This window comes from Rhincodon typus, chromosome 41 (assembly GCF_021869965.1).
Source record: "Rhincodon typus isolate 14 chromosome 41, sRhiTyp1.1, whole genome shotgun sequence".
Taxonomy (NCBI): Eukaryota; Metazoa; Chordata; class Chondrichthyes; order Orectolobiformes; family Rhincodontidae; genus Rhincodon; species Rhincodon typus.
In genome coordinates, this window is record NC_063372.1 from 7013956 (window position 1) to 7027513 (window position 13558).

The 13558-nt window shown below is 40.0% G+C and overlaps 1 protein-coding gene across 1 annotated transcript in view; it reads right to left on the reverse strand.

Moving 5' to 3' along the window:
- Window positions 1-4027: 4027 nt before the first annotated feature.
- Window positions 4028-13558, reverse strand: part of LOC109924474 (histone-lysine N-methyltransferase 2D-like) — a 143392-nt gene continuing 133861 nt past the window's right edge. The window contains 3 exon segments of the mRNA XM_048618858.1: window positions 4028-6901; window positions 8717-8825; window positions 9450-9523. Coding sequence (XP_048474815.1) covers window positions 6809-6901; window positions 8717-8825; window positions 9450-9523 — 276 coding nt within the window. The 3' untranslated portion in view covers window positions 4028-6808.

The following is a 13558-nucleotide window of genomic DNA, read 5'->3' on the forward strand; positions in this document are numbered from 1 at the left end:
CTCCAGGTTGAACACCACTTGAGGAAGCATTGATGGTAGCAAAAGCACAGAATGAAAGGTACAATGTACATCACCAAGAATGGCACAGTAGTACCATTACTGACCAAGTCCTAAAGGATATGGCTGCTAGACTGAGTCAAGGGAAAAACTTACTTGACCTCATCCTCACCAATCTACCAGTCGCAGGTGTATCTGCCTATGACAGTCTGAGCATAGAGACCGCCTGATCATCATCATCATCATCATCATGGAGATGAAGTCCCATCTTCATACTTAGGATACGTTCCAGAGTGTTGTGGCACTATCACTGCTAAATGGACAGGTTTTAAACAGATCCAGCAAGTCAAACTGGGCAGCCATGAGGTGCTGTGAACCATCAACAGCAGAATTGTATTTAACCACCATCTGAAATCTCATACCCTGCCATTTACCAACTATAACAAGCTGGAGGAAATCAACACTAGTTCAATGAAGAGTGCACTCCAGGAGTTAAATTGCCATTGTCCCAAATGACCATAGAGCTTCACTCTCACTAGAGAGATGACTGGTGATTTAGCCTGAGGGTCACCCTGGCTTAGGTGAGAGGAGAGGTCGAGAAGTAAAGCACTTCATGGTAACCTCAGCCAGTGCAGGAAATGAACCCCCTCACTGTTGACATCACATTGTATCTCAATCCAGCTGTCCAGCTAACTGAGGTAATCAACCATACTATTTCCAAGATTGGCACCCCAGCACATCAACCTGGTATGGCAACAACACAGGACTACTTGCATATCAAGCAACACAAGTGGTCCCACAACTAATAGATCAGATCTAAGCTCTGCAGTCCTGCCACAATCAGTCACAGAGTTTGACAATTAAACAACAGAACGCTTCACAAACATCTGCATCTTCAATGATACCAAGAAATGGTTGGAGGCACTGGATACTGGAATGGCTACGGAACCTGACAACATTCTGACAATAGTACTGAAGACATACTCCAGAACTAACCATGTCCCTAACCAAGTTGTTTCAGTATTTACAACACTGACATTTATCCAACAATGTAGAAAGTTGCCCAGGTATGACTCGTATACAAAAAGCAGGACAAATCCAACCCAGCCAATTACTGCCCCAGTCTACTCTCAATCATCAGTGAAGTGATGGAAGGTGTAATCGACAATATTATTAAGTGGCATGTGCTAAGTAATATAGAATTTGTTCTTTTAAAAACAGTACAGGAGGCCGCCATTCAACCCATTGTGTCTTTACTGGCTCCCGAAAGAGCTACCCAGCCAGTTCCATTCTCTAGCCCTATCTCTGTAGCCCTCTAAATTCATCCCTTTCAAATATATATCCCAGCTCTCTTTTGAAACCTCTGATGGAATCTGCCTCCACCACTCTCCCAGGCAGCACATTCCGAATCCTAATAATCTCACTTCTAGTTCTCTTGCTGACTATCTGGAAACTGTGAACCCTAGTTATTGACAAAGCAACTAGGGGGAACAGAATATCCTTTTTTTAAACCCTGTCAAAATTGTTCATAATTTTCAGCACCTCAGTAAGGTCACCTCTTAATCTTCTCTGCTCCAAAGATAAAAAGCCCGATTTTTGGATACCCAAAAAAGCACAATCTGCTGTTACCTCCGAGACAGACCACAACAAGAAGACACAACACAACCAGACTCAGTAATCACCCTACCGTACATCAAGGACATTTCCGAGATGACCACGAGACTGATCAGACCCCTAGGTATCAGAGTAGCTGACAAACCAACAAGCACCCTACAACAGCTACTGATGAATGTAAAGGATCCCATACCCACAACCAGCAAAACCAGTGTAATATACAAATACCATGCAAGGGCTGTGAGAAACACTACATAGGCCAAACCAGAAGAAAACTGACAATACAGATACACAAACACCAACTAGCCAGCAAGAGACACGACCAATTCTCACGTGTCTTACTACACACTGACAAAATGGGTCAAAATCCCTGAACTCCCTTCCTAACAGAACTGGATGCACTTACACTCCAAGAACCATCTTCTCTGGGGCAATTAGGGATGGGCAATAAATGCTGGTTTAACTAGAGCCACGAACATTGTGAATGAATTAAGACATGCAATTTCTGCATGAAGGCTCAGTCTGTCACACTCAGCATACATAGCAATACTTCATATATGCAATATTGCTCTTAAAACCTTACCCTTTGTTGAAACAAGTGTCATAAATCACCAAAGACATATGGTACGTATGTACGCCAATTCACTTATACAATAGTAGAAAATAAATTTGCTGGGAAAATTTGGTTTTGTGTCTGTACTTTGTATAGATTGTTAGCTTTTCACCTCAATTTTAATATTTGAGTAACGTTTGCAAAGCTCTCTCATTCCAAGTAATGAAAGGCTCTCCCAAATGAAAGATGTTCATACCAACAATCTTCCACAAACAAATTCCCTTTCAAGTCATATTAATGAGCTATGCACCCCTGGTATTCCATTAATCCAAATGCCTTTTTCAACAGGCCTCAACTTCATATTCACCAGCAAGGCTAAAGTTGATTTAGTGACAAGGAGAAAAGTAATGTGAAGTGAACTGACATTTATTTATGCTTAGGGAGACATTGGTAATGTAACAAGAACTGTACTACAGCAACAGCATGCACAATTAAGTTACTGTACTGATGACACTTATACGATACTGGGCAATTGTGAGCAGGAAACCGAGTAATGGGGTAGACTGGGAAGCAAAGTTGAGGCCACAATCAGGCAAGCCATGCTCTCATCCAATGGCAGAAAAGGCTTGAGGTGCCAAATGATCTACTCCTGCTAAGCTGTGTGCAACAAAAAAAAAACTAGGTATCTCACCCTTCAGTGGACCTATCTGTTTTGTAGTCTCGAATACAGAGGTTATCCAATGATGGTTAACGAAGCCAGAGATGTAAAAGTCAGTGCAAGTCAGGAGTGTGATGGAATATTCAGCTCAGACACTCAAGAAGCCCAACACTGTCCAGCGTCCTTGACTGACAACCCATCCATCACCTTCAAATTTGTTTCCTTCACCATCGATACACAGTTGCAGTATTGTGCGCCATCGACAAGATGCATTGAAATGATTCAATAAGGCTCCAATGGTATCACCTTCCAAATGAGTGATCCGCATCATTCAGGACAAAGGCTGTAGATACATGGGAACATGACCAATTGCAAGTTCCCATCCAAGCCACACTCCATCCTGACTTGGAACTATATCATTGTTCCTTTATGGTCTCTCAATCAAAATCCTAACAGCACTGTGAATGTACTGCACTACATGGACCACAGCAATACCAAGAGGCAACTCACCAACTTTCAGAACAATTAATAATGGTCAATAAATGCCAGCCTAGCAATAACATCAACACTGTTTAAGAATGAATTAATTGCTTCAGCCAAATTAGTAACTGCCAACCAAAATATATTTACACAAGTGTATCCCAAGATCCACTGTTCAAATAAAGAGTTCCTAACATGAAATTTAACGCTCCCCACAAATGCTGCTTAGAATGGTAAGTTTTCCAGCATTTTTAGTTTTCATTTCATCTTAGCAAAAATATATTCACGAAAATACTTGCACTGCAAACCTACCACGTAATCATGTTTTCCTCATCCTTTTGGAGAGGTTGCACTTCAATAATTTCTTCAAAGGAACTATGCCCTGAGAAATTGCTCCAAATAATCTCTATCCCATACTTTGAAGTAAGGTGTCCAAAACCAGACAATAACTGCAGGCTAACCAATGGTGTTTTAAAAAAATACGTAAGTTTAGCATTACTTCCTTGCTTTTGTATCCTAAGCTCTTATTTATGAAGCCATGAATCCTGCATATCTCTTCTAAAATCTTGTCCTGCTTTGAAGATTTACCTAAAGCCTAAAAATCCCTGCTGCTTATAAGGAAAGTATAATCTATGGTAAAATTTTGTTATATTCATCCTCCTAAAATGTATCCTTGGGTTGCTTCTCCTGCTTTTAACCGCAGATAAATAAATGTAGTCCAAGGGTTATTTTATTTCAAACAGTTTTAATGCAGTAAATTCACCTCTGTAGGAACAGATGTCCTTATTTATCATACAGTAATGCAAAGATGCTACATTTGTATTTAAAAAAAGGTTTGTACAATCTAGCCAACATGATCATAAACGGTCTCTACATGTACCAGGGATGTACAGAATAAGCTTATTCCTGCAGGAGATTTAATACATAGAGCATCTTGGCTCTTTGACATAAATTATATACAATTCAACTTATGTTCAGTACAAAAAAAAACATGCCACATACAATAAAAAAAGGATAATTTTAATTCATTACCAGTGACAACATTTGCTGTACAGAATGCACACAACACAAACAAAAAAAAAACTCTCATATTCTGGAACTTTACTTTATCATTAAAAAATACTCAAGAAATCTCTGCTTCTGTTTTTGCCCCAATTGCAAGGATAAAATGCACCACAAAATACCTAGCTCAGAGTGTAAACAGTATGGACAAGGCTTTACTGCAAATAGGACATCTTCATTTGTTAACTGAGCACGTTCCAACAATACATTACGTGACTGCAACCTCCCCAACTGTGTCAGTTAGGGAAGTGGGATCCCACAATGCATCAGGGCTCTGTGGACATCTTCAGTTAACATGAAAAAAAGTCCCATTTTTAAATTAGAATCTTCCATTAAAAGACACCCCTGCTCCTGTCATTTAAGAGAGGGCTGAAATCAGCTTTAATTATAAAAACAGTAAAACACTGTAAGCTTAAATTTATCTAACATGATCTACATTACCTAGAATCTTCTCATTGCATGCTAATATCTTCCCTGCTTCAATCCAACCAGCAGCTATTTTATATCACCAATACCAACCGTTCATTTGTATGAATGAGAATCTGATCCAGTGGTTTCTGCTTTGGAGATTTCTACAAGTTTCATATTTACATTTTTACAGTTGCAGTGTGGAGAAGATGCAGTGGGGGCAGCAGCTTTCATGAATTGCGCCAATAAAAAAGAACTCCCCCATCCAGACCTATCCTACTGATCCGAATAAAATTCACACTTTCATATATATATTACAGGAACAAAACTACAGTAAAATGACTTGTGGAATCAAGTAGGTGAGAAATCCTTCAGTGCAAGTCTCCTCTGCAAGAGATTTCAGAGAGAGTCCGTTTGTGCGTTGAACCAAATGCCCTAGCCACTTGCCTGTCGATACTGATTGAATAGGACCAAGGTGGCCGCAGACCAAGTCTTCAAGTGCCACCCTCCTTTTCACTGTGTTTTATGCTGTTGATCAGCAACTGAGGACTTAAACTTTAAGTTAAAGGTCCTGATCGTCCAAATTAGATAGCTATGTATGACTGGTGCATTGTTACTTCTATTTTTGAAGCAATATAAATTATATTGGAGAAAAATGTCACCAATCAGGGACGTGTCGTTAGGTCAACAGCTTAAAAGGGATTCTCCAGATTCAGAGTTGGGAGCTGGTCAATTTAAACTCACAGTTACAACCAGATCACATCACTAACAGTATTAGAATTGTCTGTGCCAGCCCCAGAGTCTCTTTTTATTAAATTCTTTACAGTAAACTCCCGGAGAACCAAGCAACTGGTCCTAGCGAGCTCTTACTAATGTGGATTGTCTTTCAAAAGTGTCTTTCGCATACTACTTTTGAGTCATAATATGTAAAAGATCTACATTTACTAGATGGTCACTCAGGTTTTACACAAGGTGACCAGCGCGGATGGAGGCTTTACGCTGCTCAGTTTCTACCAAGCTAATTATGATGTTCTTTCTTCTATATTTCAGTCAATTATGGAGTTAACTTCCCTTGAAATAAACTACAAGCTGAAGATACTAGTAAACGCACAAAATGGGTCTGTTGTTTGAAACGTTTACGTTATTGATTCTGGTCAAGTAACCAAAAACCTTCCAATCAAGAAATCCCACACTGATTCTCCAGCATAAAATTAGGGCAAATAGCATGGGAAATCCAAATCTTTGAATGCATTCAAATTTATCACACCCAATGGACACAATCTCTTTAAAACTCTAGTGTTTTTAGGAGTGCTGCTTTTTAAAATCACTGCCTTGGTTTCAAATCACTTGCGTTCTATACAAAAAAACATGCATTGATTTTACTTATACCCGCAATGTTCAAATATTCTTGTATTTTTCAAAAAAAAAAATCTCGTCAGATGAAACCCCATTTCCTTTCTCCTTGAGATGTACCACACCTGTCTAAAACCGGAGACCCAGCAGAGTTTTTTTAAAAAAGCTGGTGACTCTTCCCTTCTTTGATTGGACTTGATTGGAATAGAAATTAAATCAGTCCTTCAGGTTGAGTCCCTTCAGAAAGGGTCTGCACAATGAAAGGATCTCATTCTCTCTCTCTTTCTCTCATGGGGACTATAGACAAAAAAAAAATCAGATTACATTCAGAACCAACCCACAGGCCTGGCAGGAAACGCAGTCGTTGGCTGTATATCTTAATATCTCCATACATCTGCTCAGCCCATTTGTTTCAGTATCTAAATGTTGTGAAAAGGCTCTGCAAATCTCAGCAACAATATCACTACACTACCTCTCAACTACAGATATTCTTCAACATGAAATTTGGTAAATACTTCTTTGTAAACTAGCGAGCGTTTCCCATCTTCATTGTTTTGCTGCTGAGAGACTCCATGTAGCAATATCTGTCAGTATGATTTCTCGGAGTATACCAATACAAAGTCCAGAATTCTGAACTATCTGAAATTGCAAATTCTGACTCAGCTAAAATTGCTTTAAATGTTTTAATTCATCCACTTTCTGCAATTGAGTGCTCCACAATGACATGGAATCTTGTGCTGATCATCTTCAAAATCAAACTTATAGTCATAAGTCAGCTAAAGGAAGGAAAAAAAAAAGTTAGGACAGAAAATGTTCAGTGAACAGTCAACATCGAGATATCAAATGATATTTTTGATTACGTGATTGTTGAACCATTATAAAACATTCCCAGATGAATGAATTTTCCATAACTTTACACAGCGGAAAACATACCTTCAGGATTTTAGACAATACAGGTAGGCAACTGTCAATCTCTTCACTTATTTATACCTACATTATTTCACACTGAAGTCTATTAGTTGAAATATAGATCATGCCCATTGGGCATCAAAATAAGACAGGGCTCTGAGACATTCCCGACTGTAGCTACTTAAATTTTCAGAAACTCCTTCATTCTCACTAACCCCTTTACTGCGTTATGCAGTCATATAGTGACATTACTGTCTGTATTTGTAATAAATATTTTGGGGGTTTTCTACTTAGGGATAAGAAGATAGCAGAAATTCCAAAGACTGTACAAAAGAATTATTAAATCTTTTAAACTGGAATCTATAAATAAAGATATTGCAATTAGTTTATGTTAAATAAATCTCCCATATTCTAAAATTCCAGGATATCAGTTGATCTTTTGCAGAAATACTCCCAATACTCAGAAGATCCCTTGGTTTAGGGTCAGCAATATTTTTTTTGAATTACTTGATGTTTATGGAGGGTTTGTTCAGTTAGTACCCATGATGGTTCAATAGTGAGTCCTTTCAAGCATTTGGCAAACTTTTATTTTGAAGCCCTGTGTGGTACCAGTATTTGAGACTTTACAACATGACCAATCATCCTGTCTAGTGCTGTAAAATCATCTTTTGGAGCAATGTATGTTAAAGAATAACACTAAATCAGGGTTTAAAACAGGAGGTGCAGGTGAGAGCAAAAAGGAAACCACAAAAATTTCAGCATAGTAAGAGGCTATTCAGCCCATTGTGTTTGTGCCGAATGAATAAACTAGTTGCTCATTCCAATCCCACTTGTTAGCACCTAGTCTGTAAGCCTTGCAGGCAATGGTGCTTCATGTGCACATCCAGGTTCCTTTTAAATGAGTTGTGTTTTTGCCTCGACCACCAATGGGCTGTGAATTCCATACACTCACCGGCCTTCTGATGAAAAATATTTTCTTCATTTCCTCTCTAATCTTTCAACCACCCCCCTTAAATCTGTGCCCCTTGGTAAGTGACCTCTCTGCTAGCACCAGCTTCTACTTCCTTTGAACACCTTTGGTGTTCTTACTGTCTCACCTACCACTCTCTCCTCCTTCTCCCTCCACCTCGCGATTTAGAGATTTCAGAGATTAATTTCCTCTCCACCCTGTATATTTTGAGCGCTGACGTCTATGCTATTTTCTACTTTGAAGGAATGGGATACTTGACACTATGCAATCACACATTAATTTAGTTGAACAATTATTTTTAAATATTATGTGAATACCTACTTGGTACAGGAAGAACAGTAGCACGGAGTGCTGGGAGTGATCAGAAATGGCCCAGAACCCAAGGTTACAGGCAAGTTCTTTCAACAGAATGTTATTAGAACTCAAGTAGTTCTGTTTGACAGCCTTTATGCAGGGTTTAGCATATTGTTGGGAAAAGGAATCTAACACAAGGCAAGTATTAAACAGACTTTCTTAAAGTAACAATATCCATCTGATTCTCCATTGTGGAAAATTTAGATTGGGTTTTCAGTAAATAGAAGATAATGAAGAAAGATATAAGCTAATATTTGGATTTTCTGTAACTCAGGTTAACACTGGAGCATGAAATTGCATTTCTTGTATTAATTCTCAGTCAAATATTAAATAACTTATTTTTCAGTTTTCTACTCACCTCCTCTCCTTTTGGAATTCGTCTGCTTGAGATAATGATTATTTTGTCCTCCTTGTCAAAGGTCACAACCTCTGCTACACAGTTGGGGGCACAGGAATGATTGATATATCTGCACAGGAGAAAAAATGTTAAGCACTTTGTTAGAAAGCAACAAGTTAACAGTACGAATGTACAATCAAAAGAGCATAATGTACTTCACAATGCAGTCAAGTATGGAGATTTCACAATACAATAAATTGTAAAATGACAATACCAGGAAGCCAACAATGTCGTTGTGAGCGAGGTGCAACTATGTGCAGATAGGCCTGGACATAAATTCAATACTGCTATTGCAACCATTGTCAGAACATATAATGCATAGGTGGTGATTCCCCAAACGAACTCAATTTATGTAAAATCTTGCTGAAGGCGAAGGGAAACCATGAAATAACAGCACAATATCACGACTGTTCAAATCACGCTGTCACCATTCTGGTGAGGCTGCTGATAGTCTGGAAGTAAGTCATCCACTCTGTTCTCTTAGATTCAAAGACTGTGCAAGATTGCAAGGAAAGGGACTACACAGACTGCTGAGGGGAGACAAGTTTCACACCCTCACACGATACAGAAAATTTAGAAACCTTGCTCACCAGTCAATTCCTAGAATCACGAATCATTACCATATAAAATTATTTCAATTTCAAAATTCAAAATCATTCTTGCCAATGCCATCACAATAGAAATTGTCACTTACCTGGCTGGGCCTCCAGTTAAAGTAGCATCAATCACATGTTCATTATTGATTCGAAACATATAAACACCTCGATTCTGAAATAAGTCACAAACACATTTACCTTTCGATCATGTACTGCTCTTTCTACATCCCCTGTTCATAGAAATATACAGTACTAACATTTTCAGTATTGATGAAACTCCATTGTTGAATTGATGTTCTTACCTGGCCTGGTCTACATGAGGCTCCAGACCCATCGCAATGTAGTTTATTTTAATTGCCCTCTAAAGTAATTAGCAAGCCACTCAGGATGGGTAACAAATGCTGGCCTTGCCAGCAACATTCACATCCCATACTAGAATTTAAAAGTCTTTTGGGGTGGCAACTGGCATGTATTATTTATTATCACATTTGATTACCATGGGCAAGAGGAATGTTACATATTAAGGGCTGTTACTCTAAATAGTTTTTTTCTGTTTAATGTCTCAGACCACTCTATTAACCTGCCTTAAGATTAAGTAAACCAGCAGGTCTTGTATTTTAAGATATCGAACTAAGACTAAATTGCAACGTAAGCTGAACAGAACCAGTCCCTGATGGATATTGACCATTATGTACTGTCCAGAGCGTCTCTAGACTAAATATCTGGTGACATTCAACAACATGTAACATGTTTTTGTATATCAAAATCAAAAAGCACTTTCAGAAAGATGGAAGTGACCAATGCAACAGAAAAGTTAATGTGACCTGAGTTCAAAGAACATCATAAGTACATAAGAACTAGGAGCAGGAGTAGGCCAGCCTGCCCCGTCATTCAATAAGATCATGGCTGATCTTGTTGAGACTCAGCTCCACTTACCCGCCCGCACACCATAACCCTTAATTCCTTTACTGTTCAAAAATTTATCTCGCCTTGCCTTAAAAACATTCAGCGAGGTAGCTTCAACCGCTTCACTGGGCAGGGAATTCCACAGATTCACAACCCTTTGGGTGAAGAAGTTCCTCCTGACCTTAGTCCTACACCTGCTTCCCTTTATTTTGAGGTTATGCCCCCTAGTCCTAGTTTCACCTGCTAGTGGAAACAACTGCCCTGCCTCCACCTTATCTATTCCCTTCATAATCTTGTATATTTCTATAAGATCTCCTCTCATTCTTCTGAATTCCAATGAGTATAATCCCAGCCTACTCAGTCTCTCCTCATAATCCAACCCTCTCAACTCTGGAATCAACCAAGTGAATCTCCTCTGCACCCCCTCCAGTGCTAGTATATCCCTTCTCAAGTAAGAAGGCCAAAACTGCACACAGTACTCCAGGTGTGGCCTCACCAGGTCCCTATACAGCTGCAGCATAGCCTCCCTGTTTTTAAACTCCATCCCTCGAGCAATGACAGACAAAATTCCATTTGCCTTTTTAATTACCTGCTGCACCTGCAATCCTACTTTTAGCAATTCACGCATAAGGACACCCAAGTCCCTCTGCACAGCAGCGTGCTGCAATTTTTTACCATTTAAAACATAGTCCATTTTGCTGTTATTCCTACCAAAATGGATGACCTCACACTTATCAACATTGTACTCCATCTGCCAGACCTTTGCCCACTCACTTAGACTATCTATATCCCTCTGCAGACTTTCAGTGTCTTCTGCACTTTGCTCTACCACTCATCTTAGTGTCATCTGCAAATTTTGACACACCACACTTAATCCCCGACTCCAAATCATCTACGTAAATTGTAAACAATTGCCGTCCCAACACTGATCCGAGTCACACCACTAGCCACCAGAAAAATACCCATTTACCCCTACTCTTTGTTTTCTACTAGTCAACCAATCCTCTATCCATACCAATACATTACCTGTAATACCGTGCAACTTTATCTTATGTAGCAGCCTTTGGTGTGGCACCTTGTCAAATGCCTTCTGGAAATCCAGATACACCACATCCACAGGTTCCCCATTGTCCACTAAGCAAGTAATGTCCTCAAAGAATTCTACCAAATTAGCTCAACATGACCTACCCTTCATGAACCCATGCTGGGTGTTCCCAATGTGACAATTTATATCCAGATGTCTTGCTATTTCTTCCTTAATGATAGATTCAAGCATTTTCCCCACTACCGAAGTTAAGCTAACTGGCCTATAGTTACCTGCTTTTTGTCTACTTCCTTTTTTAAACAGTGGCGTCACATTGGCTGTTTTCCAATCTGCGGGAACCACCCCAGAGTCCAGTGAATTTTGGTAAATAATTACTAGTGCATTTGCTATTTCCCCCATCACCTCTTTTAGTACCCTGGGATGCATTTCATCAGGGCCAGGAGACTTGCCTACCTTTAGCCCCATTAGCTTGCCCAGCACTGCCTCCTTAGTGATAATGATAATTTCTAGGTCCTCACCTGCTATAACCTTCTTGCCATCAGTTTTCAGCATGTTATTCGTGTCTTCCACTATGAAGACCGACACAAAATAACTGTTTAATGCCTCGGCTATTTCCTCATTCCCAGTTATTAAATTGGCCTTCTCATCCTCTAAAGGATGAATGTTTCCCTTCGCCACTCTTTTACGATTTACATATTTATAGAAACTTTTGCTGCCTGTTTTTATATTTTGAGCTAGTTTACTCTCATAATCTATCTTACTTTTCTTTATAACTTTTTCCATGGCCTTCTGTTGGCCTTTAAAGATTTCCCAGTCTACTAGTTTCCCACTACTCTTTGCTTTTTTGTATGTTTTTTTTTCAATCTGATACTTTCCTTTATTTCCTTAGACATCCATGGCTGGCTATCTCTTTTCCTACAGTTCTTCCTTATCATTGGAATATACTTCTGCTGAGCACTGTGAAAAATCATTTTGAAAGTCCTCCACTGTTCCTCAATTGACCCACCATAAAGTTTTTGCTCCCATTCTACCTTAGCTAACTCCTCCCTCATCCCATCATAGTCTCCTTTGTTTAAGCACAGGACATTGGTACTGGATTTAACCTTCTTACGCTCCATCTGTATTTTAAATTCGACCATACTGTGATCGCTCTTTCCGAGAGGATCCCTAACTGTGAGATCATTAATTACTCCTGTCTCATTACACAGGACTAGATCTAGGATAGCTTGCTCCCTCGTAGGTTCCATTACATATTCTTCAAGGAAATTATCGCGGATGCATTCTATGAACCCCTCCTCAAGGCTGCCATGGCTGACCTGGTTTGACCAATCGATATGTAGATTAAAATCCCCCATGATAATTGCTATACCATTTTTACATGCATTAGCTGTTTTATCCAATCAAACATCAATGCGAATAAACCCACAAGGTTCTTGTATTTAATTTAAAGGGCATTGCAAGCCAAACAAAAAGCAACAAGCTGAAATTTCCTTTTGTTAGTTTTGTTTTCAGCTCTATAGCCACTGTGGCAGGAAGACAAACCAACATATCACTTTCACCAAACTCAACAATATGCTTTGCAGAACACCTACGCTCGGTTCGCAATAAACAACTGCACCTCCCAGTCGCGAACCATTTCAACTCCCCCTCCCATTCCTCAGACGACATGTCCATCCTGGGCCTCCTGCAGTGCCACAACGATGCCACCCGAAGGTTGCAGGAACAGCAACTCATATTCCGCTTGGGAACCCTGCAGCCCAGTGGTATCAATGTGGATTTCACAAGTTTCAAAATCTCCCCTCCCCCTACTGCATCCCAAAACCAGTCCAGCTCGTCCTTGCCTCCTTAACCTGTTCTTCCTCCCACCTATCCCCTCCTCCCACCTCAAGCCGCACCTCCATCTCCTACCGACCAACCTCATCCCGCCCCCTTGACCTGTCCGTCCTCCCTGGACTGACCTATCCCCTTCCTAACTCCCTACCTACACTCACCTTTACTGGCTCCATCCCCGCCTCTTCGACCTGTTTGTTTCCTCTCCACCTATCCTCTCCTCTATCCCTCTTCTATCCGCCTCCCACTCTCTCCCTATTTATTTCAAAACCCCCTTCCCCTCCCCCTTTTCTGATGAAGGGTCTAGGCCCGAAACGTCAGCCTCTCTGCTCCTATGATGCTGCTTGGCCTGCTGTGTTCATCCAGCCCTGCACCTTGTTGTCTCGGATTCTCCAGCATCTGCAGTTCCTACTATCTCTGATTCAA